This window comes from Trachemys scripta, chromosome 13 (assembly GCF_013100865.1).
Source record: "Trachemys scripta elegans isolate TJP31775 chromosome 13, CAS_Tse_1.0, whole genome shotgun sequence".
Lineage (NCBI taxonomy): Eukaryota > Metazoa > Chordata > Testudines > Emydidae > Trachemys > Trachemys scripta.
The window spans coordinates 41,314,129-41,340,519 of NC_048310.1; the positions used below are offsets into that span (position 1 = coordinate 41,314,129).

A 26,391-nucleotide genomic window follows, 5' to 3' on the forward strand; every position below is an offset into this window, starting at 1 on the left:
AATTTCAGTCCATGATTGAAATGTACGGATAGGCCAAGGGTGGGCAGACTACGGCCTGTGGGCCAGATCCAGCCCACCAGCTGTTTTAATCTGGCCCTCAAGCTCCCGCTGGGGAGAGAGATCTGGGACTTGCCCTGCCCCGGCACTCCAGCCAGGGAGCAGGGTCAGGGGCCACTCCACGCAGATCCCAGAAGCAGCGGCATGGCCCCTCTCCAGCTTCTATGCGTAGGGGCAGCCAGGAGGCTTTGCTCTGCATGCTGCCCCCACCTCAAGTGCCACCCTTGCAGCTCCCATTGGCCGGGAACAATGGCCAATGGGAGCTGCAGGGGCGGTGCCTGCGGATGGGGCAGTGTGTAGAGCCGCCTGACCCTGCCTTCGCATGGGAGCCAGAGAGGGACATGCCGCTGCTTCTGGGAGCTGCTTGATGTAAGCACCGCCCGGAGCCTGCACCCCTGAGCCTCCCCCCGTGCCCCAGCCTTGATCCCACTCCCACCCTCCAAATCCCTTGATCCCAGTCCGGAGCACCCTCCAGCACTCCAAACCTCTCATCCCCAGCTGGAGCCCTCCCCCCTCACCCCCGTGCCCCAAACCCCTGCCCTAGCCCTGATCCCCTTCCCACCCTCCAAACCCCTTGGTCCCAGCCCAGAACACCCTCCTGTATCCTGAACTCCTCATTTCTGGCCCCACCCCAGATCCTGCACCCCCAACCAGAGCCCTCACCCTCTCCCACACCTAAACACCAATTTTGAGAGCATTCATGGCCCGCCATACAATTTCTATTCCCAGATGTGGCCCTTGGGTCAAAACGTTTGCCCACCCCTCAGAAAGGCAAAGTAAGACAGACTGCTGCTTGAAGCCTTGGAGGTGTGATGTAAGGTTACTTGCAGAGTTTGACGTGATGTTCACAATTTGTTTTAACGGTTACAGCTTTAACTTTCGGACTCAGTGTCTCATTAAATAACACGGCTGACCCCTCCAGAATTTCCCACACTTATGAACATTTTAATTGATGAACAGAAAAAATGCTTAAAAATGAACAGTTTCATAGTAGCAGCCGTGTTAGTCTGTATCCGCAAAAAGAACAGGTGCCACAAGTACTCCTGTTCTTTTTAAAAATGAACGTCGATAGTCGAAATGATAAAAAGTACAAATTGTGCCAAGTCTATTTCTCCAGCACAGTGACGCTGTCAAACAGCGAGGGGCCTTTCTTCCCTCTGCCGGCCTGTGAACCTGGCCTGGTTCTGTTGTAGGCACTAGCCCAGGCTGCTGTAGGGCCGAGGGCTTCCCAGCGCCATCAGCCCAATGGTAGAGGCACGTACTCTACAGCGACGATCATGCAACCTGTGCAGCTGCTGCTGCTGAAACCAGAAGTCACTCTGAATTGAAACCAAACCAGGACAGATTCACCCGACGCTCCTGTGAGTGGCAAATTACGCCAGCGTGGGAGGTTGGCTGTCTGAACATTCACTGGCAGTGCACAAAGACCAGGGCCCATTGGCCTTCACATGATTGGTTGGGCCCTCTCATTCCCTGTGTCGCCTCTTGCTTTAGGGTCGCTCCCCACTAGCTGCAGAGAGAAGCCAGCTGTGTCCACTTCAACAGTGTGGATGCTGAAATTCCCCAGGCCCTATAATGAAAGATTATGGTTAGTAACGCGTCAGCAGGGGCCTTGCTGCTACGTGGTAATAGCTGTGGGTGTAGCACTGGGGGGCTGTTTGCTTAGTTCTAACCCCTTCCCCACTGCCTGGCCGACATGCCACGTGGCACAGGCTGCTGTAGTCTGCACCCCTCTCGCAGTGCCTGGGACACGCAAGGCCCTGCAGAGCCATCCGCTGCCCTGATCACTCAGAGATGGGTGGGAGCGAACGTGCAGGGCTCACCTCTGTGTTTGCTAGAATTTGCTGTATAAAGTCTTTCTGGCTGGGCTCTTTGGTTAAGATGTAGAGGAACCCGCCGCCTCCAGCTCCAGCCAAGCTCTGCCCATAGACATACGGCTGGAGAGCATCCATCATGCGTCTGACAGCCAGAGGCTCACAACCCGGGGCCATGCACTTCTTCTGCTGCCAGTAGCGGGTCAGGCACTCTCCAAGGAGAGGCAGGTTACCTAGAGCAGACAAAGAGAATGCCAAGAATTGGTCTATGCCCAGGAGAGCTACAGCTGTTCTCTCAGGGTTCCCCACCCCTGGTCTCGCAGGGGCCGTGGGCAGGGTCGGCTCTGCCAGTGCTATCAGAACTAAATGATCCGCTTGGCTGGCCTGATACCCCAGCATTGCACCCGCTTGGTGGTGAACGCCATAGCCCCCCTTGCTAGCCAAGTCTGCATATCTGTAATGCTCCACTGGGGAAAGGGGGGTGGAGTCTGGCTCTTTCCCTGTTCTTAGCACAGATGTAGTCAGAAAAGGGACACTGCAAATACGGTGCAGCTCCCTCTTTCTCCAACCTGCCCCTTGGCTCAGGCTGCGGTGAGACGAGGCAGCTTCTGAGCTGTAGAAGCTCCATCGACTTGGAAAAGCTGCTGAGTTCTGCCTCTATCAGCGCCAGCCGCGCTGCAGACCAGCCGTCGGGGGGCTGGCGCTTGGTGGCTAGTCGTGGATTAAGGGCAGAAGGGGCCATTCGATCAGACCAGCAGCTCATCAGGGAAATGCTGCATCAAGCCTAGATCTCAAGCTTGCTTTATAGCAAGGCGTCCACCTCGATGTAAAGAGCCCAGAGGTACGGTCACTCGCCCGCTGGTTCCTACTGATCTATGTGCTGCTCCTGCGCTCTGGGGGGGTTACACAAGCTCCTGCCTCTGACGCCCCAGTAACAAGCCGCCAGCTGCTCTTTTTTCCAACGTTTCAACCCAGCTGCAGTTGCACCCCAGCAAGAGCAGGGCTCGCCTTGGGGGGGCGCTGGCCTGTACATCTGCTACATGGTGGGGGGGACGGACTGGGAAAGCCATTTGCTCTGCTGATGCGGTGTTAGGGCTCATCGACATGCAGCGGCTGGAAACGACTGACCAAACCCGTAGTTTAACCAGGCCGTAAGCACAGTGCCCCAGCAGGAGCAGCCCTGGAGCCAGCTCTTGGGTGCACCTGTGGGGTTCTGGGGCTCCCTGTGAAGGCATGGCCCTGTGGCACCCTGATCACATCCTAGCCAGCACTGCGGCTCCAGCCCACCTTGACAGAGCTGTTCTGTTTCCTAAGCACAAGTGGGAACTGCGCTAAAGGCATCGGAGCAGGGCTGCCTTGGCAGGAGGCGTCCATGGAATTGGCATGAAATGGAGCAGACGGCAGCTGCCTTCCTCTTCAATGTCCCAGCAGGCAATGCAGGCCAGCCACTGTGCTTAGGCTGGAGCTGGGCTCCTAGGGGACAAGTCCCATCGCCGCTAGGCCTGGGCCAGCCAAGGGATCTGTACAGCCCAGGAGCCGTGGTGCCTTTCCTGCCTGCTAGCCCCAGCAGCACTAGCATGTACGCCCTTAGCCACAAGAGCAGGGGCACCCCCTCTCCAGGCCGTAGGGCCACGCACTCAGGAGCTGAGCGTGTGGCTGCTTTACCTTGCCGAAAGGCCCGGGCGCACTGCTCCGCGTTGCTCACCAGGGCGTCGGCGTTCTGCACGATAGCTGGCAGCCTGGCATACCAGTTCCTGAGCACGTCCTGCAAGGGGAGGCCAGCCATGAACTGCATCACCTTCACCTGGCCTTCCCAGCCCGAGGGGCCCTGCCCTGCTGCTGACACAAACCCCGGCACTTGGGGTGCACAAGGAAAGCAGGAGCGTGCCTGTTTCACACCTGTTCAGTGCAGCTCCCGGCAGCTTTGCTGGGCCAGGGATCCTAAGGGGGGGAGGGGTCGTGTGATGGCCAGAGGGCGGCTCCTCCGTGCTGGGAGGCAGGAACTGGAGCCGGGACTTAACCCCCGAGGCTGGGCTACTGGCCCTGGATCTAGCTGTGACCCGGCCCCAGCACCTGAACCAGCTCAGGACTGAACAGGGAGCAGCAGCACGTGTAACTGAAGGGAAATGGGCAGAGGTGCCACAGTCGGCTCTGCAGGGCCCCTGGCTCAGACGTTCTCTGGGGACGCAGCCAGGCCTGGGGTGGCAGCGAGCCTCACCCCCTACTGCGGAGGGCAAGGCAAGGCCAACCCCTTGCTCCTCTGAGAGCTTTAATACCTCCTCCCTCCCCCAGCGCAGGCAGGAGCTCAGGTTAAGGCCCGTCTCCACTACGCTGCATGGACTCCCTCTGCCTCAGAGCCCCCCGCCGTGACTCGAGCGAGAGAGGCAGGGCGCTGGGTACTTTAGGCCCCTGCTGGGTGACCCCCAACTCTCGCTTCCAGCAGCTACGTTCCACGCACTGTAACCAATCGTCGGGCAGGGCTCTGCCGCTAGAGGTGGGAGCTGCTGTCCGACAGCCCTGCACTCTGTTCCTGCTGATGTGCACCTGGCTGTCCTGGGCTGGGCACAGAGTCCTGCAGGCTGGCACTGGGCCCAGATTCTGCTGTTCCCCTGCCTACGGCTCCCCGGCTGCTGGAGCTGCGCCCTGCTAGCAGGGAGTGTGGGGCAGGGGGCCCCATGGGGAGCCCAATTGCTGAGCGGGATCGTGAGGTGGTGTGTGAGAATGATTTGCAGCCTGGCCTCTATGCGGAGCAGTTTAGGGGAAACCCCCGTCCTGCGGGCGCTGTGAGCTGGTCTCCAGAGCATGGGAATGCGGCGCCCAGGTTGTTTCTATGAGTTACAAATAAAGAAAATCCCAGAGTGACTCAGTATCCCCGCCCAGCCCTGGGCACTGTCCCCTTGTACTGGGCATGTCTGACCAGCCACCTTCCCACTGAGCATTGGACAGCTGCTCCTGGGAGCCAGCGTTCACTTTCACTGCAGCGGGGACAGAGCCAAGGGAGGGACGCAGCCAATCCCCTGCAATGAGCCACTACAACTGTGCGGCATGGGGCCGTCTGGCTGTCCTGTGTCTGTACAGCACCTAGCGCAGCAGGGGCTGGGTCCATGGCTGGGCACCTGGGTCCTAGAGTAACGTCTCTAATAAAGCTGGGGCCAATGAACTAAGCAGGGGGCTGGGAGCAGGGTACTAGGCTCAGCTCAGCTGCATGGGACAGGAGCAGGTCATTTCCCAGCTCTGGCCCTCAGCTGTGGACCAGAGAGAGGAGTGACCCTGCTCTGTAGAGCACTGGGAGAGCTATGGCTGAACTGGTGTTGGAGAGGGCTGCTAGATCTGCCCACGCCTGCTGTGGCCTTGCTGGGGGCTGGGTGGGGAGTGCCCCCTGAGGCATGGAGGGGCACATGCTTTACCTGGAGCAGGTTGCGGGCCAGCCGAGTCTTCCCTGTGTAAATCAGGAGCAGGTGCTGGTTCAGGGTCTGGGGAAAGCCCTCCGGCACGGGGATCTGCTCCACCTCCACCTTCAGGGGCAGCAGGGCCTTCGACCTCCCGATCTTGATGCCTGGCACAAGCCCGCCAACCTGGTCCTGCCATCCTCCTCCTGCCAGCAACAGGGCCCGTTACACAGCAGCAGGCCACAAGGACGCTAATGGTTTCAGTCCCAGCCCTGCAGCTGAGGGGAATTTTGCACCGTTGTGCAAGCGCAGACTTAATGCCCCCCACAGATTTTTCTTTCCTCCGCAGAATAATTGATTCTGACGGGGAGGTGAAGGGAAGCTGCAATTACACCTTCAGCCCCACGGGGCTGATGTGACGCCTGAAGAGAGGGCAGCAGGCTCATGGGTTGGAGCAGCCAGCCATGGAGGGGGAGGGGGCAGAGGCGTGGCCAGGTGAGGAGACGTGGGCTATGGGGACTGGACAGAGCGGGGCACATGCGGCTGCTGGGGGGGGGGTGTCACATGAGTTCAGAAGGGCTAATGAGGGGGACAGACTGAGGCGGCGGCATGGGAGCTAGTGGGGTGGCAGCATTGAGCCAGGGGCTGAATGGGAGGGGGTGCAGGGCCACCTGGGGACAGGGAGGAGTGTGGGGTGCAGGGACACTTGGGGACAGGGGCAGATGTGCCTGACTGAATGGGAGAGGCTACAGGTCAGCCAGGGTCTGCATGAGGGAGGCTCTCCAACTCCCAAACAATTCCTCCCCCACAAATCTATTCCATACTTCTCCCACCCACACCCAGCAACCCTCCAGGTTCACTCCCAGGCTCCTTCCCTCTCCCTCAGCTCCTCTGCTACCCCTGACGCCCACGAGCCCTTGCGCTGCTTTTGAACAGAGCGGGAAATACGTTTCTGAATTACAGTTTAAATGAATTATTACTCGAAGTTCTGAATTAATAAGCCTAGTGAGGAATCTATTTGTCAAAAAACATTTCCTGAATCTTTTTTGTTGTCTGGATTGTTACCGACAGACTTGCTGACAGGTATTTTGAAATAAATTGAAACTGGCATGATTATATTGTGTTATTTTGACAAATAACATTTTCAGAATTTTAAAATATTGGGTGCAGAATTTTGAATGTGCAGGTGCAGAAGTCCCCCAGGAGTCCAACAGGCAGGATATTGGGGCAGGCCCTGGCAGCGTGGTGCTGAGGGGCCGGCTGTGGGGGAGAGGAAGGCGGGCTGCTTGGTTGGGGACAGGGAACTGATCAAACAGCCCCTGTGGGGGCTAGCAGGGGGACAGGCAGCGTGCACCACGAGGGTTAACACCGCCTGTTGCAGAGACAGCCTGAACCAGCAGGGCAGAATAATGGGCCCGAGCAGCCGGGGCCATGGGGCCGTCGGGACAGTTCAAACCTCCAGCTGTGTGGCGAGGCTGGGCCCCTAGGCAGGGCAGCAGGAATGGCAGAGAGGCAGTGGGTCTGACAGGCCAGGGCTGGGCAGCGCATAGGCAGCCTGGGATGGCGTACCCCAGCTGCCACAGACTCATGCCGCACACCTGGTCAGGGGGTCCATTCAGGCGGCCGGGCCAGGCCATGGCAGGCCCCCCGCCACTGGTCTCTGTGCCGTTACCTGTGGTGAGCACCTGCTCCAGGTGCAGCACGGCATGGATGAGGGACTCTGCGTTGGCGGATTTCCCAGCCGCTCGGTACAGCGCTGCCATCACCGCCCCAGCCAGGATGCTGCTGGTGCCTGGAGGAGCCAAAGATGGGTCAGGGAGGTGAGGCAGAGGGTGCATGGGGACAACATCTCAGCCATGGCCCATGAAACAACCCAGCACCCCGCAGGGCAGGGCAAGGCCGTGGGGGCCATAGCTAGGTTACGTCCCCACCTCCCAGAGCAGCTGTAGAGATGCAAGAGGACATAAGCAGCTCTCTGTGCTGGGTGCCCCTGCAATCCCCATGCTCTGCATTGCCCGGCCCGAGGGGACTGGCCCGCAGAGCCCAGCAAGGAAGCCACAGAAAGAAGCTTGGATCCCTCCCCAGCGGCCGAGCCCCTGGCCCCTCCTGCAGGGCGTCCAGTGTGCTCTGCCCAAGCAGGAGGCCGGGAGCCAGCCTGTTCTCAGTGCAGACCTTGCAGTGCTGTGGGAGAGCGAGTTTCTCCTGAGGGCCTGAGTGCCCGGCTGGGGGCGCCCCAGCCCCAGCCCCACTGCTGTTCAATGTCCCTCACTCTGTTAGGAGAGACCCGCCAGCCCCGAGAACGTGACCAGGGTGGGCCTGGCTGCTTATGGCTGAGAACGACTTTCCTGTAGCCTCCTACGGACCTGAGGCCGAGGCCCAGAGCTCTCCTGGTCTAGGGATACCTACGCTCGCTGCCCAGACTGTGCCCTGTGCAAACGGGGGCCACGAACATACCCAGACCGGATCCGTGGGGCAAGCTGGACCAGCTGTGCACTTCAAACCCTCCGCCAGAGCACTCCAGCAGCTGGGCCTGCAAGGGTTTCTGGGAAGCGAGGGTGACAATCTGGGTGCAGATGAAAGCCGCTTTCAGCAAGGCACCTGGAAAGGAGAGGGGAAGCCCTGAAAGGCTGGTCAGCACAGCCATGCCCTGGCCACCAGCCCCTGCTGGTTTAACCCCTTCACTGCCAGCAGACTAACATGGTGCCCCGGCCAGGTCACGGCTGTTGGATCACCCATTAACCCAAGCTCCTGACAGGCGGGTGCTCATAGCGACCCTACCCAGGCCAGCAGGGCGAGGGCAGAGCCGCAGCCCCAGCTGTCCAGGCTCGGAGGCCTGCTCTCCCTGCAGCACGGAACAGCAGGTCCTGGAGGAGGGGGCAGGGGGACTTGCTGGCTCATTGTGGGGGGGCTGCTGGCAGGGAAAGGTGCCAATGGCCTCACTGTCCGGAACAAGCAGCAACAGGACGAGCGTCTCCATCCCCCGCTACGCAGGCCTCCAGCCTGGGCCTCTCTTATCACCGCCCCCCCCCCCCCCGGGGGGGGGGGGGGCAGGGCAGGGCTGTCACCCATTGCACAGGGGGGAGTGGAGGCCCAGACCAGCGGAGCAGCTGGTGAGCCCTGATCCTGAGCAGCGGGGTGGGTCTTACCTGGCGCGTGGGGCTGGCAGTAATCCTGCAGGTCCTCCAGGTCCTGGCACACCAGCTCCAGCACCACCTCGCCCTCCAGCGCGCCGCTAGCACTGACCAGCCGGAGCTCCGGCTCGGCGATGCGCCGGGCCCGGGCCCCGATTGGTCGGTGCCCGTCCACCAGGATGGCAATGTCCACCACGGCTCCCCCGTGCTCGTAAGTGATTGGAGGAGTGTCACTCCAGCCACCTGCAAGGCAGAGGGGTGTGCACTCAACGGAGCCTCATGCAGGACGGCCACCCACAAACCAGCCCTCATCTCCTGTCCTCTCCATGCTGCCAAACTGTGCCCCTTTACAGCCAGTGCTGTCCACCCCCTGGGCGCTGCTCCCTTTGCACCAGGGCTCCCCGTGGCCCCGGCCCTGCACTGCCTCATCCACCCCAGCACTGGGACAGAGCCTAGGGCCAGCCCCAATGATGGCCAGGCTAGAAGAGAAAGCCCTTTGAACTGGGGCCTGTGGAAGCAGCTCCCACCCAGAGGTGCTCACCAGAGACGTCTATCCGGGCAGGGCACTCCACCAGCACCCAGTGACCGACGGGAGGGGGCTCCTCCTGCCCGACATTGATGAACCGGCACGCCGACATCACAGCCTGGCGGATCAGGATCTGCTCGGCCCCCTCGTAGTGCCGGGCGGCCCTCACCAGCAGCGCCGGCCTGAAACGGCAGGGGGAAACAGGCACCGCTCACCAGCTGGCAGAGGGCACCATCAGAGCCGTCTTTCTCCTGGGATGCCAGTGGCACGGCCAGTTAGCGGCTCTGGCAACACTGAGCAGAAACACGCTCGACTGGCCACAGGACGGCAGTGGTGCCCGTGTCGGCCTTTGGCACAGGTTGTCATGGTTACTGACCACCTGGTGTGTGGCCGGGTCCTTAGCCAATCTCCCAGCCACAGTCCAGGGCTGCAGAGACGGAGATGCCTGGAACATCAGCCAGCCCAGCGCAAAGCCCCCTGCAGAGACACGGGGCTCGGGCCCAGCAGCGTCCTTAGCATCTGCTGGAGAGTTGATGGGTTTCCAGCAGGACCTGGGACTAGGGTGACCAGATGTCCCGATTTTATAGGGACAGTCCCGATTTGGGGTCTTCTTCTTATATAGGCTCCTATTACCCCCACCCCGTCCCGATTTTTCACATTTGCCGTCTGGTCACCCTACCTGGGACCCAAGCTGCTGGTGGGGAGGGGCAATCAGTCCACCACCTACGGGGCGGGGGGGGGGGGGGAAAATCAGGCCAGTCTGTCAGTGGATGGCTGACAGCCCTGGGACCTCACAGCAAACCCCGCTGCTCGCTGCAGAAAGGCCATGAGACGGCTGGAAATGCGGCAAAATGGAAATGATATCCCTGCAGACCCTGTGGGGAACCCCGGTCCATTGAGGGAGGCAAGCCCAGCGCCCCGGCCCCCAACACAACATCTCTGCCACCCCCGCTGGCCCCCGGGCACCAAGGGCCCAGCAGCCCAGTGCGTCCAGCCATACCTGCCCAGCCATTTCCTCCTCTCTGTGGCGAGCGCCTTCACTCCCTCAGCAATGTCGCCTCTCTCCAGCTGCTGGAAGGCCGGGGCCCACTCCCGGTTGGCGGCCGGCCCGCTCCGTAAGCCCCCATCCCCTTTGGCCATGCAGCCCAGCACATCGGCGATGCAGGCGAGAGCCCGGGCTGCCACCCCAGGGTCAGCGGCAACAGATGCCACTGGGAAGCAAAGGGAAGCCATCAGAGCGGCAGCCAGTCATGGCCCAGCAGGCTGGAGCCTTAGAGAGCCACTGTCCACGGCAGGATTTCATCCCTCCTCATCTAGCACGACAGTTACCTTCTTCCTCTACCCCCTAAGCCCCTCCAGCCACTTATCTACAGTTGTCCTGAACCAGAGCATGCCCCCGTGGTCCCTGAGTGGAATGAGTTTGCTGGGTCTCAGCCCAGTGCCCACAGCCCATGACCCACCATCATCATCATCAACTCTCTCGTTGACTATCTTCGGTGGATCCAAGGGCTGAATGAGGCCTGGAGTGAACTCCTCCCTCGTGCTAACCGGGGGTGGGGCACTGAGCTGGGGCAGCCGACAGAAGCTGGCACCGCCAATGCCAGTGCAGTGCCTGTTCTGGAGATAGAGGCGCTCAAGCCGGCACCTTCCTGCAGCACACCGAGAATGAACCTAGGCTCTGGTAGCCCACCTAGCCGGGGCAAGCCCAGCTCCACTTTTCAAAGCCCGCAAGGCCTGGCAATTCCAGGAGCAGAAGAGAGTTGCTTGGCGCTACTTATTTGCATGTTGTTACCCAGCATGCTCCACCCGCTCAGGGTAGCTGGAAACCTGCTGTCTGCCACAACGGAAAGTGCGCTCAGGCTTTGGCTTCCACACGGCTTCGCTAGCGAGAACGGGAGGAAACTGCCCTCCGGCAGCCTCCGTAAGCCACGTGCCTGAGGGATGTTCAAAGTGGCCACGTTCCTCTCCAGAGGTGAGTGCATGGCGGGGCGAGGACTGTGACATAGTCCGTACAGCTGTTTGGGACCCAGCATTACACAGGGGCCGAAGAACGCCCTGTAGCCAACTGCAAAGACAGTAGGAGGGACTCAGAGATGCACAATGTGATCTGCAAAGATGGAATCCGGTGGGCCTCTGGGCTGACATCCCAGTGATAGTCCCCTGGCCGCTGTACGGACTGGACAGCCTGCTTAGCAAGGGAGAGGGACTGGCCGTGTTCAAGGGCCCCCCCAGCACTCGTGGGCCTGCACGGGGGCTAAATCACTGCAGGGCTGGAGTCTGCATCCGGACGCCCCCGAGCAGCACGTGTGGCTGACCTGAAGGTCACAGGCAGCTGCCCCGCCCAGCTCTCACCCTGGTCCAGAGTGCTCAGCACGGCCTCCTGGTAGCCCTCGCTGACGGCGGTGCGGATCAGTGGCAGGAGGCTGCAGTCCCTGTGCTCCAGCAGCACCCTGCGTAGCTTGCCCTGGGCCTGGCGGAAGAAGAGCGCCCGGCGGGACGCCAGCTCCGCCTCCTGGTCTAGGCACATCAGCAGCTGCTCCCAGGACATGCGCCACGAGGCTCGCCACCGCCCCAGCCCCTCGCCCTCCTGGGAGCCCAGGAACCACAGCACGTCCTGGACCCCCAGGGGCTCGGCAGCGTGCAGAACGGGGAAGAGGCGGGCGTTCAGCAGGCAGCGGCTCCTCTGGGGGACCTCGGAGCCCCAGATATCCCCCTCCCTGCCGGAATGAGAAGCAGCCTCAGAGATCGGGCACCACGCGGCCATGTGCAATGGGGGCAGGAGGCCTAGGCAGTGAGCACCTGCTCCTCTGGCCTCCCCACCTACAAAGAGAGCCTCATTTCTGCCCCAGGGAAAGCAGATCCTGAGAGGCCTGCACCTCCCTAAGGCACGGGGAGAAGGGAGCATGGAGCTGAAGCTCCTGCCAGCTCTCTGCTGCCTCCTCACCAGCTGGACAGCCCCGTGCCCAGGCTGATAGCCGCTGCACCGCCCTGCCCCCATTCTGCACAGCTGGGATGGAGCCTCCTCCACCCAGACTGAAAGCAGGAGTTAGCAGAACCACTGTAGTCTCTTCCTCGGCCAGCTGGAGGGAAATGCGCTAAGGAGACCAGCTGTGAGGGGCTCACAGCTGCAGCCCTGCTAGCCTCTCCCAGCAGGAGGCGCCATGTGCACCCCTATAAGGACAGTGAGGGGCTCACAGCTGCAGCCCTGCTAGCCTCTCCCAGCAGGAGGCGCTGTAGATACACGTGCTGGTTATGCGGGGAAGCTCCCAGTGATCTCGTCCCAGCCTCTTGCAGCACAGGTTGCTTTAGGGTGCTGGCTTCATGTAGGCCTCGCTCTACCCCACTGGGCCCCAGGAGCTGGCTCAGCGCTCTGGAGGCCAGTGCATCAGGCAGCTCCTCTCTGCCCCTTTCCATTTGCACCGAGGCATTTCCAGGCAGCATTACAGAGCGAGTTTCCCAGGTCTCAGCCGAGCAGAGTCCAGGCGCAATGCAGGGGAGGAAAGCAGTTGCTCTTGGCTCACTCTGTGCCCTATCCGGGACCCTTCTCTGCCCAGCTTGTTTGGCACATACCGTATCCCCGTCCTGTGGAAGAACTCAGCCCAGGGCACGTTCAGGTAGGTGCCGGCCTCCCCGGCAGGGCTCTGTGAGGGGGGAGAGAGGAGACAGTGAGAAGTGGGGCTAGAAGGGGCAGGACTCGCACCACCGCTGTGGGGTGATCTCTGCCCTCTCCTGGTGGCAGGCCCGATGTTAACCCCACCCTGGCTCTCAGGGAGGCAGGGCAGAGTCCCTGGCCTTCGCTCCTCCCCCAGAGCACTCAGTCCCCACGGGTGGCCCCCTGTGCCCAGTTTCCTTGGCAGATGGTCCCCTCTGCACCCCCATAGGGGAACGTTCCTCCCCCCAGGCACCCCCATCAGGGCCCCGCAGCGGGTGAAACACAGACGGCGGGCAGCCCGTAGGTGTGACTGGTCACCTAAGAGGTCACATGACCCTCGGAGCTCTATCCCCAGGTTCTCCCCCCGGCCCGATCTCAGACAGCACCTGCCAGTCGTCGTGGCGCCCAGTCAGGGTGAACACCTGGCGCAGCATGTCCCGCAGCCGGATGGCGTGCCCCTGCAGGACCACGTCGTGCAGCCGGCAGCGCTGCAGGGCAGGCGAGGAGGAGACGTCCAGCCCCGTGAGGAGGCAGCCGGAGCCTATCTGCAAGGGTCCCTGGAAGGGCGACAAAACGGGCCGCTCCAGAAACGCGGGGCGGTGCCGGAGATCCCCACCCCCATCAGAGCTCTGGGAAGCCCCCCCTCTAATCTAGTCACAACCAGCCCGTCATGGTGGTCTGTGGTCACCCTTCAGCACCGGGGACCCCCAGAGGGAGCTGAAGGCTCAGAAAGACTTTCAATTCCACGTACCATATACAGCCGTGCTTTGAATAGTGGCACGGCCGAAGGGCGGGGGGCAGAGATGGTCACTGGTAAAATCTAGCAATGGGGGATATTGTGGGAGTCCTGCATTCACTCCCTAGAGCTCCTGGACACAAGGTCAGGAATCGGGAGAGGAGCTGGGACAGGTGTGCTGAAGCACCTGGGGGAAGAGACTCAGGATCCACCTGGGCCTGAACATGCAGAGAGAGGGGGCCCCAGCAGCCAGGCCCCAGGCTGGGTTAGAGCGAGAGTCCAAAGCCATAGGGCGATCCAGCCCTGTGCCTGGGAAGCGCGTGACCCCCAGGGACCCAGCCGAGTGAGCGGGATGGGGAGGGAGCTGTACCTGCAGGTGGCAGTGCTGGAGAACGCTTCCGGGCTCCACCCGCACGGCTCCTTCCAGCAGGCTGTTGGTGACGGAGCAGCCGTCCTCCAGGAGCTGGGGCTGCTGCGGGAACAGAAGGAACCGGCGCTCAGCAGTGGGGGAGAGGAGCCCGGCGGGGCAGAGGGGGAAGGGCAGAAAGGGAGCTGGGGAGGAGTACTGAGCACTCTCTGAAGGTCCCGCATGGAGGTGGCACTGATGGAGGGTTAGGGGAGCACCAGAGGCCCCGTTGTCCTAGGCTCCCAGCCCTGCGCCAAACAGCTGACAGCAGCCCACACAGACGGGGGGGGGGGGGGGGGGAGGGGAACTGAGGCCCAGCGAAGAGCAATGCCTTGCCCAAGGCTACCCAGCAGGTCCAAGACCAGGCTGGGAACACAGCCCAGGTCTCCCAACCCGCAGGCCACACTGCCTCTCCCACAGGGATGGGGTAGTAGTGTACACGGTGCTGGTGTCTTTCCCACTATGCTGTCTCAGAGCAGGCCCAGATGCCACTGCTGCCCCAGGGCAGTGGGGGCAGGAAAGAAGATGCCAGGGGGAGGGGCACGTTGGGGGCTGGGACAGGAGGTACCTACAGCTATGTGGGAATGCGCCACTTTGCGGAAATGGAGGGCGTTGGCGGAGCTGGTGCGAAGCGTCAGGTTGTGGATGTGGTCGCTAGCGGCCATAGTCATGTAGTCATAGCAACCGTCAGGTATACACACTGCCAGGAAACAGGAGAGAAGCAACACCGTTAATGCACTGCCAGCAGATCTCTGGGGTGGCAGCCAGGCTGCAAGGGATGGGGGCCTGGCTGGCGCCAGGGGTCCATCAAGGTGGGGAGGGCAGGGGAGTGGAGGGGTAGGAGCACTCTGTCTCTGGCAGAGGGCCATCCCCTCCCCTCTGGGCGCCATGAGCCGGGCACCACCCAGCAGGGTGGATGCTGGACTGAACCCAGGCCAGAGTGCAGGGAGGGCCTCGCCCAGCGGGAGACCGAAGGGGTCGGCCCTGGCACCTGGCTGTGATTGGCAGCTGACGCCCACCAACGAGATCCCAAGGAGCAAACTCGGTGTCACGCACGAGCTGAGAGAGGAGGTCGGGGGGAGACATCGAGTGCAGTCCAAACACCTCCGTGCGGCAGCCAGCCAGGGCACGGCAGGGACATGAGCAGCCCCTCGCGCCCCCAGTGGGTTAGATGACAAGGCACTGAAGTGATACAAGCCAAGCAGCCAGTTCTTGCTTACCCTTCTGAGGCTCTTTTAATAACTCCTGGCAGACCGGGGCCCTATTTTTCCTTACAGAGGGCGGCCGGCGACGCCAGCGACACACTGCCGGGGCATGCACTCGGGGCACAGCGCCCCCTAGCCCCATGTGGGACTGACGGAAACATGCCAAAATCCTCAATACACTAACAAAGCGCCCCTTGACAGCCCGCGTCTCCCCAGCAACCGTAGAGTCTTTGGGACCAGCCATGTCCTGTTTCTAATGAGCACAGTTGCCAGCTCCACTGTGGTGGCTCCTTTGAGGCCTCCCCTCCACACACCGACCAGAACTAAACCTGCCTGGCTTCTGAGTTGTAACAGTCCTCGGAGGAACGGCGGGGGAGGAAACAGGCCGCTGGTGTCTTTAGAGACTATCCCCAATTCCTCGGCAAGATACCAGCCAAGGAACATCTGCTGGGACACGCGGTGGCTACCAAGGCCCCAGAGAACTCTAGCCAGAGTGGGCAGGCATGAGGGGCTGGGGCAGCGCTCAGAGGCGGTCGCACTCACCCATGCTGAGAGGGATGGCATGGAGGGCCTTCCACAGCACGGAGCGGGCGCTCCTCAGGGCCGCCGTCCCCTTGGCATGGCCGCTGCCCACCTCCCGGATCCTGCCAGTCACAAAGTCCTCCTCAGTCACCCCGTCGGCCATGCACAGCACGATATCGAAGAACAGGGACAGCTGGAGGGAGGCAGAGAACCGGAAATGCTCAGTCTGTGCAACCCCCCCAGCCCTGCCGAGCAGTGCCCTCCAGCTCTGACCCACAGGCTGGAGACTGTGACTGTAGTGTGTCTACACTGGGTGGGCTTCACACTGGATACAGCGGTGACAGCACTGCCGGGGGTGTGTGTGTGTGTGTGTGCCAGGGAGGGGCAGGGCTCCTGGAGTTGGGGATTCCAAGGGAGGACAAAAGAAAAGGGGTGACAGACCCTGAGGCTGTGCGAATGAGCAGGGTTTGGGACGGAGCAGCACCTGGCCCTTGGAATGGCAAGAGAAGCCAGCACTGGCTGGTTCGGGAGCTGTGTGACTGGAGCAAGATGGCTGCCACAGACAGTTGGCATCTCTCTGCCCTGCCCCTCCCTGGGCAAAGGGCAAGTAGGATGACTTCCGTCCTCAGCCCCAGGGATGGAGGGCAGGGTAGGGGGCTGTCCCAGGGGCAGCCCCATGGGGAGGAGGTGGCAGGGGGAGCTCGTGCTGCTGCATGGGGTCTGGAGGACAGGATGTGGGGTAATAAAATGGGCCCCAGAGCTGTGTGTTGCCCCCGCAGCACTCCCAGAGACTCGGCTCCCTGCACGGCAGACAACAGAGCCCTGTCCAGGGGACACCCTGCTGCTCAGCTGGGGAGTGGGGTGCAGAGAAGTTTCCACCACGGGGAGTTGGGGAGGTACGATCAGCCATGATCCTGCACGTGCACAGAGTGCCCCCTGCTGGTCACCTGACGCCAGCATGGGCTGATTTAACCCTTGGTTCCAGGGTTTCCCCCTGCCCCCATCAGACCCATCTGCTGGGGGGAGGGGGGAAGGAAGGGCTGATTGGCCTGGCAGTGCTTTAGACAGCTATGGAGAGGTGAGGGCGGCTCTCCTTGTGGCTGGCACCCTTCAGCACCGCCACTGGCGAACGGCTGAGAGCATCACCTGGATGGTCTGGGCCCCCGAATCCAGGCCCAGGTAGGTGCAGGCATCCAGAGGAGGGATGACGTGCGTGGCCAGGAGCTGCTCTGCGGTCTCCGAGGAGAAGAAGACGACCCCGCACACCTGAAACCACAGAGCCGGCTGGGTGGGGTGTCACTGCAATTTACGCCTGGGGGCCATGTAGAGCATTCCTGCTGCTCACTGCTGCCTCTAGTGGGCAGACTCAGGCCTGCGCGCTGGTGTGTGATTATGTCACCCCCTAGAGTTACCGATGCTAACCCCTTCTGCTGGTGGTGGCTGGTGGCCAGGGCCGGACTAACTCTCCTGTGAGCCCAGGGCTATTAAATTTTGTGAGGCCTCTGTATACAAGTCTTTTTCCTGGGAGGGAATTTGGTGCAGGAGGGGGATTCTGATCTGGGGCAGGGGACTGTGGTGCAGGAGGGGGTGCATGGTCTGGGAGGGAGCTTGAGTGCAGGAGGAGCTCCGGGCTGGTGCAGAGTGTTGGGGTACAGGAGAGTGAGAGTGGTCTGGGAGGGAGTTTGGGTGCAGTTCGGGGCGTGGGGTGCAGGAGGGGGTGTGGGGTGCAGGCTTTGGCCGGGAGGTGCTTACCACAGGTGGCTCCCAGCCGGTGGCGCAACAGGGCTCAGGCAGGCTGCCTGCCTGCCCTGGCGCCATGCTGCTCCCAGAAGTGGCTGGCTGCTGGCACGTCTCTGTACGCCCCTGCAGGGAGGGGGACAGCGTGTCTCTGTGCGCTGCCTGCGCCCGCAAGCGCCACCCCTGGTTCCCGGCCAATGGGAGCTGCGGGGACAGTGGTGGGAGCGGGGACAGTGCATGGAGCTGCCTCCCCTCGCCAGTGGTCACAGAGATGTGAGCAGCCAGCTGCTTCTGGGAGTGGTGTGGGGCCAGGGCAGGCAGCCTGCGCACCCCAGAGAGCACTGCCTGTGATTTGGTTTTGCGGGGCCACCCTTGAGCCGATGCAGCCCCTAAAGTCCCTGCCTTAATCCGACCCTGCTGATGGCGACTCCCCTTTGGCTCATGGGACAGCACAAGCCCGTGGTGTCTTCAGCTTGGGAGGAGGCTGTGAGGTAGATCCTGCCCCAGGCCAGGAGCAGCCGCTCCCCTGTCTGGGCTGCGGACTGTCTCTAAAAGGGCTGGTGCTGTGTCTCCCTGCGGGAGTGACCAGATGTCCTGATTTTATAGGGACAGTCCCGATATTCAGGGCTTTGTCTTATATAGGCGCCTATTACCCCCCCACACCCCTCTCCCACTTTCTCACTCTTGCTGTCTGGTCCCCCTACCCTGGGGTGGCATGGCTCGGTCAGGTCAGGCAGCAGGCACCCCGTGGTACCCTAGCCTGTAACATCGGCTCTCTGTCCTGTCCCCAGCAGGAGCAGGATTAGCTCGCCTGCTATAGCAGGTACCCTAGCTGGGACGACAGTCAGGCTTAGTGAGTAGAGCACTGGACTGGAAGGACCTGGGTTCTAGTCACAGAGCTGCTACTGACTGTGGGGCAAATCACTTCACTCGGCCTCATGCCTCAGTTTCCCCATCTGTAAAAGGAGGACAATGGTATTGCTCTGTGCTGTGAGGGCTACGGGTGAAAGGAGCCAGATGCTGTTCTCCTTCCTCCTCACCAGCCACTGTCTGAGGAGGCTGGCAGTGGAACATACTGAATCAAGCCCTGCTCTGGGTCCTAGTCCTCGCTCTGCCACTGACCTCCTGGGCAAGTCCCCACCCCTCTCTGGGCCTGTTCGCCCCACGTCCGCCTTGTCGAGTTAGGTGGGAAGGGCTTCGGGGCAGGGACCGTCTCTTGCTGTGTGTTTGTACGAGGACTTGTTCTTGGTTGAGGTCTCTAGGGACGAGTGCAATCATTACCCCTAGCCAGCATCTACGGCAGCCAGGATCTGCCGATGCTCGTTAACCCAGAGACTTCCTGCTTCATGCAGCACCCCCACCCCAGCTACACCCCTTCACCTGGCCGAGTTACACAGCCCTTCCTCCCAGTCTGCAGCCCTGGCACGAGCTCCTCATTAACCAACCAGGGGACGTACCAGCGGCACTTTCCCGTCCGGCCCAGCGCACTCCTGGATCCGGGCCTCCGGGCCTTGGTAGATGATGTCACGCACGAACCCCTGCAAGAGGAAAGGCCCCGTTAACTCCGGGCAGCAGTTCCCAGGTGCCTTGTACAATTCAGCAAAGCAGCCAGGGAATGGCCAGGGCTGGTTAATGGATCCTGCACCTTGGGGGCCACCAGTCTAGAGGCCTGGCCATCTGCCTCCCAGCCTCTCCCGATACTGGGAGCAGCCCGAGCTCCGGGGCAGGGTACCGTGTGTCAGAGATGGGCCCCACACACAGCAGGGCTGTTAAGGGGATGGGCGGGCCTAGCATGCCAGTCCCCAAAGCACCCCGTGGGCAGGACCCAGCTGCCTCAGTTCCCTGTGGGGTAGCTGGTTCACTTAGAGCTCTGTGTCCTTCCCTTCTTGGAGTGCTGCTGCCATCCTGCATCCTGGTAACTCCTCACACATGCCAGCTTGGGGATAAGGTGCCACCTCGGATGTGGTGCTGAGGCAGCAAAGTGGAGATCTGGCTGGCCCTGCCTCTCCCCGCAGCACCCATGGTGCCTGGGAGCCCATTCGCTCTGCCCCCGGCTCTGTGCCCACGACTGCTGCTCCCCAGCACTCCAGGGCTCCTGCTCGAACCTCGCAGCAGATCCCATGTGCAGGAGCCAGGGGAATCGGCAATGGAGAACGGAGCCTTCCCCCCGGCTCAGTGGCACACCCCTCCGGCACGGCCCTCCCAGGCTTCTAGGCACATCCTGAACTCACTGCTGAGCGCGGTCCAGAGGCCTGCGCCCGAGTGCGATGCTGGGCCGGGCGCCCTCGGGGAGCCGCAGAGAAGCCTGCTTGGGAGGCTGTTCCCCAAGGGCTGCATGGGAAGTCTGCATTGGCAGAGCTGGAGGGGGCCAGGCAGTGGCTGGCTCAGCTCACAGGCCGCTAGTGAGCAGCAGCGGGTGCAATCTGGGCCTGGCTGAAGGGCAGAGCCAGGGACCCAGCCATGGGCTCACCAGTGCCTGCACCTCTCCCGGCAGCTGTAGAGCCCCATTCAGAAAGGCTCAGGGTACCCACATTAGTGATAACCCCACGGGAAAGCCCTGGGGCAGGCCAGCCCCCCTCCTGCCTCAGATCCTGAGTGTGGCCCCCCTGCCCAAGGGACACAGGTCCCAGAGACGGGGTGCTGGAGGACAGCCCCAGGGCCCAGTGGGGGATGCTGGAGGACAGCCCCAGGGGAGAGGCCCAGGGCCCAGTGGGGGATGCTGGAGGACAGCCCCAGGGGAGAGGCCCAGGGCCCAGAGGGGGATGCTGGAGGACAGCCCCAGGGGAGAGGCCCAGGGCCCAGAGGGGGGACGCTGGAGGACAGCCCCAGGGGAGAGGCCCAGGGCCCAGAGGGGGGACGCTGGAGGACAGCCCCAGGGGAGAGGCCCAGGGCCCAGAGGCGGGACGCTGGAGGACAGCCCCAGGGGAGAGGCCCAGGGCCCAGAGGGGGATGCTGGAGGACAGCCCCAGGGGAAGGCATTAGACGCAGGGCCCTGACACCACCGCAGTGCAGAGCCAGGGAGCCAGCTGCCACGGAGACTGAGGGGCTTCTCGAGGGCCCCCCTGCAGCTCAGGGCAGAATGTTTCAGTGGGCACTGCCCCCCACGCTGTGCCACCCCTCGGCACGTGCTGTCCGACAGCCTAGTCTCGCAAAGGGCAAGGCAGATCACAGCTCTCTCCCCACTGCTTGTGGCCTGGGAACGGGCAGGCTGGCCCTCTGTCCTGGGCCCCTCGACCCGGACGCTCCTGGCGCTGCACAGGAGGAATCACAGAGCTAGAGATCTCCAGGTGAACATTGACAAACAGAATTTGGCTAGTTCGCTGCCCCAAGCTCAGCGCCCCTTTAACAGAGGCGTCAGCACAGCCTGGGCTCAGCGCCCCTTTAAGAGAGGTGGATGGGAGCTCGGCCAGCGCATTGTCTGGGGCTCGGCGCCCCTTTAAGTGTTGGGCTCGGTGTACCTGCTGGTTGGCGAGGTAGACGCCGTGGTTTCTGGCGTACGAGACGCTCCCCGGCACGGAGATCACTTTGGCACCTTGGAACCCTTCCCAGTGGATCTCTGAGAGAGAGGAGCAGACACCAGTGCACGCCTTGCCCGGAGACCTCCCACCCACCGTGAGGCTGGACTGGGGGCTCGTCGCTAAGGGAGCGGCACCGAAGCAAGGCTCCCATGTTAGCTGGAGGGTTCGAGCGCCGTTTGTTTAGCTGTGGGCACAATGGATGCTCCACAATGCATGTGCCCCACTGCACTCCAGGCATGTGCAGCTGGGCCGCTGGGCACCCAGCTCAGAAACGCCCACCCCTGCCCACGGCTTCCTGACCAACCCTGGAAGCACTGGGCACTTCTAGCTCCGCTGGCTTGCATGGGCACTGGGCGCTCAGCTGTGGCAGGCCTGAGCCTGGGCAGTTTGCAGACAGACTTGCTGGACGAGAAGGGGATGCAGGACAAGCCCAGCCTCAGGGTGCACTGGGAACCCAGACCACACTGAGCTGAGAGCCCCAGCCTCCCAGGGGGCAGAGTCACTTGCCCTTCCCCATATGGGGGATCCCCTTTGTTAACACCAATACCCCTGCCCCAGGCCGCTGCAGCGATGGATGGGGGACTCCAGTTCCTGCCCCAAAGACACTTTGCCAGCCGGGGGGAGCTGACTGCAGCCCAGACCCCACAACACAGGCTTCAGGGGCACTTGTTTCACCCTTCCCAGTGCCAGCCACCCACCAAGAGCCCCTGCTGTGGGTCAGTGGGTGGAAAGCGCCAGGGTCAGGCCTGCTGGGACAGAGGCAGGGGGAGGACTGGAGCTGGGCCCCAGTAGGTACAGGGTGGCTGTCACAACCCTGCTTTGCCTGCGGTGGACCCATCGCATCAGGCTGCCCTGACGCACCCACAAGGTGCTCAGAGCTCACCTGGGCACCGCCTGGCCCTCCGTGGTGTGCAGACATGGGCCATCACTCCGGCCAGTCCCCAGGCCGACAGCACCTGCCCCTGCAAGGCGGAGAGCCCTGGCTGCGGGGATCAGAGCACTGGGTCCTACCTCGCGTACAGCCAGGGGCTGAGTGGCACCAGGGCACGCCCAGAGCTCATAGGAACAAGGGCTTCAAGCTGCCTCCTGCTCTTAGCCACAGGCCTGAGGGGCAGAGGCGCCCATCAGACACAGCCTCCCGAGGGGTTCTGCCCCATGCTCCGTGGGGCCGCGCAGAGAGGCCAGGACAGCCGTCGGCCAAGCCTCTTCTCTCGGCAGCTACTGCCACCCAATGCAAGCCCTCCGGGGACAGCTGAGGCCCCCAGCAGGGAGAAGTGAAGGACCCATGGAGCACTGAATTCTCTGACCCCCCTCTACACTGCCCCCCAAAGTCTCCCCTGGCTCACTGGTTCAACTGCCGGGGTCCCTGTGGGGTGCCAGAGGCCGGATTTACCCCACCTTGGCGCCCCACGGAGCCCTCCCTCACACCCTGCCCAGGCTGGGTTTGGCTATTGGGTTGTGCCCTGCTCTGATTCAGATCCCCTCCCCGGCGCAGGGCGAGCCCGTACCTGCTGCCAAGGGAACGGTGAGGAGCATGTCGGTGCTGCAGACCCACACTCCCGGCGGGGAGCCCCTGCACAGCTACAGAGGGACACACAAGAGGTCAGGACAGTCGCCTGGGCCAGGAGATCAGCACAGGGACGGAGTACGTGCCCTCCCCACCCCAGAACGCTGTAGGGCTGGGCGGAAGGGAGCTGGGCAGCCATTTACTGTCTGGCCTTCCTCACCTCACCAGCAGGGGGTGCCCACACTTTGCCCGGCTGGATCTCATCGTTGCCCCTGGGCAAGGGGCCCAGGGGCCCCTCTCTAGGAGACCCCAGGCCCCCACGTGCTATGTGACCTGGCCGTGGGGATGGGGATGGAGGGAAAGCAGTGCAGGCTGGGACCAGAATGAGATGGTCTTGGGCTGAATGGGGCCCAGTCTTGCCCTCCTAAAGGAACCCGGCCGGCGCTTCCTCCCGCCCCCGCCTGGCACTGACCTGCTGTGTCATGGTCCCCAGCAGGCTGTCCAGATTGCAGGTCAGCGCTTCGGCCGGGGCGTCGGGGTCCTCCACGGGGAGGCAGGTGAAGGCCCGGCTGCAGTCATCGAAGGGGAAGTCGCGGCCCTGATGGGAGAAAGAGCCGGAGCACTGGTCAGCAGGAGACAGGGCAGAGAGGGGGACAGGCTCCGTCCTGCGAGAGGCCTTGTGGAGAAAAGACTTGGCACCAAGCCCTGCTTTGACCCAGGAGCTGTGGCCTCTGGGCCTTTTGGCTCTCACTCCCAGCAATGTCACCCCCCATCAGATGCCCCCTGGGTGCTCTGCCTGGAACCCCATGAGCAGGTGAGCCCCTTCCTGGGCTGAGTGCTGGGGCGGGGGCTGGTCAGACAGGCATGGACAGCTGCAGCTGCAGCCAGGCTGCGGATAGGACAGTCCAGGGCTGGGGATCGGGGCAGCACTGAAACGCGTGGTGGCTTTGAGAGGTGCCATGGAAAGGACAGCAGACGCCAGCCCTAGTAGGAGATTATCGCCCTGCTGCTCTGAGAGGGCAGGGGAGACCCAGGGGTGGAATGTGTGGGAGTGGAATAAAGCTGGGGCCCTCGCAACTTAGGGGGATGTCATCCAGCAGCCAGTGGGTCCACATGGATTGTGTGAGCCGTCTGCCCAGGGGTCCCATGGCTCCACCCACATCCCGTGGAAGGCAGGGGATGGCAGCACTGGGACCTCAGCAGCTGCCACAGGAAAGCAGAGCCGTGGCACCGATTGGGTACCTGCCTTGGAGTGGCAGGAGATCAGGGGAGGAGCTCCTCAGATAGAGTCCCAGATTGCAAGGCCAGGAGGGACCATTGTGATCAGCTAGTCTGACCTCCTGTAGAGCCCAGGCCAGACACCTGCCCCCCGATAATCCCTAGAGCAGGGCCTTGAGAAAAGCAGCCGAGCTTGAGCTAAAACTGGTCAGTGACGGAGAATCCACCACGCCCCTCAGTAAATTGCTACAATGGAGAATTACCATCACTGTCAAAAATATACACCTTCTTCCCAGTCGGAATTCGTCTAGCTTCAACTTCCAGCCCTTGGGTCATGTTAGACCTTTCCCTGCTAGACTGAAGAATCTTTGTTCCCCATGCAGGTATTACAGACTGTGATCAAGTCACCCCTTAACCTTCTCTTCCTTAAGCTAAACAGACTGAGCTCCTGGGGTGTGGCACTATACGGAAGATTTTCTAACTCTTTAGACATTCTCGTGGCTCTTCTCTGACCCTCTCCAATTGATCACCATCCTCCTTGAATTGCGGACACCGGAGCTGGACACAGGATCCCAGGCGCGGTCGCACCAGTGCCGAATACAGAGGTGAAATAACAGCTCTGCTCCTCCTCAAGATTCCCAGCATCGCGTTAGCCCTTTTGGCCGCAGCGTCGCACTGGGAGCTCGTGTTCAGCTGATTATGCACCAGGAGGCTTTGATTTTATCAATGAGGGGTGCAGCCGCGCTGGTCCCAGCCTCTTTGGGGTTCACCCCCCCCCAACCTACCTGGGACTAATGTTACCTGCAGTGGCCCGTGCACATGCAGTGCAGTGGCATTTAGCAATGGTTTGCACAGCCCTTGGTACCAACGTGCTCCGAGGTTCGGGGGGTAGAGCCAGGGTGTCACTCCCCTCTCAGTGCCAGGTGGGCTGGGTTTGATGCCAGAGAGGCTGATGGTGGGAGGTAACGTGACATGCGCCCTGGAGGTAGGAGCTTTGGATGAGGGAGGTGGCAGCTGGATGGGACAGCCCAACATCCCATCCCCCCCAGGTGGAGACTCACCACCGGCAGCCAGGCTGGGGTTCACGATGCCCCCAGGCTGGCAGCCCCAGAGGAGGGGCAGGGTGAACGCTGCCCTCCACTGCAGAGCAGGCCTGTGCCCTGCCCCACCGGGCTCTCACCATGTGCAGGATGAGGATCCGGGCCTCACGCAGGACATCAGCGGTGACCACCTGGAGGAGCGCAGACAGAACCCATTAGCCGAGCTGGGGAACCAGCCCCAAGGAAGGGCAGTTCTGACCAGCGTCCCCTTCTCCAGCAAATGCTATAACCCAGAACAGCCTGTGCCAGCTTTATGGGGCCACAGATCTGAGGGCACCCTACCAGCCAGGCCTCAGTGCCTCCTGCCATCGCCATCTGGGCACACGGCTGCAGGCCCTTCCCCACAGCAGTTACATGCTGCAGGCTGGCCTGGGCTCTTGTCTGGAGCAAGGCTCTTCTGGATCTTGGTCCGGAGCCGCCCCTGCTCCCCAGATATGGCCCCCAAGAGCGGGCAGGCAGGGAGCTGGGGTCATTGTAGCCCACCTGGGTCGCTACAGTGCATTAGTGAAGGGTATTATAGTTCTGCTTTGCAACAGCTCCCTGTACCTGGGGGTGGAAGGGAGGCACCTCCAGGGTGGGCAAAGCCAGCAGAGCCTTGGACAGGGAGACGGGGGCATTGGAGCTGCCCAGCCAGCTCATCTGGGTGCACACCCGGCAGCTACTCAGTACAGGTGCCACCGGGATGCGGTCCGGAGCCCGTCGTGCCACGCCACTCACCGTGCAGCCTGCCCTGGCGCTCAGGTGCTCGGCTGCCACCAGCAGGGCGTTGAGGGTGGCGCCACCGCTGCCCACGCATGCTGCAGGGTCCTCGACAGTCAGCAGGAGGGGGTGTGGGCCCAGCGCACCCCGCCGCCATCGGATCTCAAGCTCTAGCAAACGAGAGCAGAGGCATTTGGTGGCGCTGAGTGACCGGGGGGAGCAGGGATGTGCTGAGTGACCAGGATGGGGGGAGGGGAAGCAGGGGTGCACTAACACAGCCATGGCAGGCGGGAGCCCAGGGCTGGGATACACGTGGCTGCAGGTGGGGACTGTGGGGCACCAGCAGAGCTGCATGTAGGACTGGCTGCAGATAGGGATCAGTGAGCTACGGGAGGGGGAAGCTTGCAGAAAATCGGCCCAGGCTACACGTGGCGTTGGCCAGCGCTTTGTCCCGCACAAAGCCCACGTCCATCCCCAGTTTGGCAAACAGCTCTGAGAGCTGGGAACCGCCCCCAGCCGGGATGCGTCCGTGTCAGCACCGGGTCCCTGCCCCACTTGCCTTTCTGGAAGGCACACACGCTGTCCTTGTGCCGGCAGGTCAGGATGATGACGGTCCACTCCACCCCTCTCGGCGCCATCCAGGTGCACTGGACGTCTCTGCCTGGCACCCGCCGCTAGCTCTGTACAAGGGACGCAAAGGCTGCAGCACTTGCCCATCACCGACCCACCCCTCACGAGGCACCGGCACCCCCAGGATGGGGCCCTTGTGTAACAGGCTCAGGGCCTGGCTGTGATCGGGGACCCCTCTGTGCTGTGCGGCTGGTGAACGAGGGCTGCGTGAGGCTGGCGAGTTGCAGCCAAACAGGGCTAAGTTCAGTTCCCAACAGCGTTAGCCAGATAAACCTTATCCGAGGAGGAGACGTCAAAGTCCCCGGCTGGCGCAGCAGCCTTGATGCAACAGGTCTGCACAGGGGAGGCCGTTCTACACACAGCTGGTCTCACAGAATGGTGCCCCCAGCTGGACACTTTGTGACTGGCTCCGCTGGGGGCTCAGGAGGGTTACGATCTGAGCAGAAACTGGGGCAGGAGCTTTAAATCATAGAATCATAGAATCTCAGGGTTGGAAGGGACCTCAGGAGGTCATCTAGTCCCACCTCCTGCTCAAAGCAGGACC

General features: G+C 62.2%; 1 protein-coding gene across 2 annotated transcripts; it reads right to left on the reverse strand.

Annotated features, from left to right (window-relative positions):
- Nucleotides 1-745: 745 nt before the first annotated feature.
- Nucleotides 746-26,391, reverse strand: FCSK (fucose kinase). Of its 2 annotated transcripts, XM_034788323.1 has the most exons (23): nt 25,777-26,390; nt 25,236-25,387; nt 24,599-24,649; nt 22,673-22,798; nt 22,202-22,274; nt 20,634-20,731; nt 18,633-18,713; nt 16,585-16,704; nt 15,460-15,631; nt 14,284-14,411; nt 13,676-13,777; nt 12,956-13,126; nt 12,488-12,558; nt 11,270-11,634; nt 9,918-10,128; nt 8,933-9,099; nt 8,407-8,634; nt 7,715-7,858; nt 6,933-7,052; nt 5,279-5,466; nt 3,537-3,636; nt 1,881-2,104; nt 746-1,627 (listed from the first exon to the last, which is right to left on the reverse strand). In XM_034788323.1, exons 1-23 carry the CDS (start codon nt 25,853-25,855, stop codon nt 1,502-1,504), a joined length of 3,297 nt encoding a protein of 1,098 aa, XP_034644214.1. In that variant the 5' UTR covers nt 25,856-26,390; the 3' UTR covers nt 746-1,501. The 2 variants fall into 2 exon arrangements, with proteins under 2 accessions (XP_034644214.1, XP_034644215.1); XM_034788324.1 differs by lacking the exons at nt 746-1,627; nt 3,537-3,636 and having other exon boundaries at nt 1,927-2,104; nt 25,777-26,391.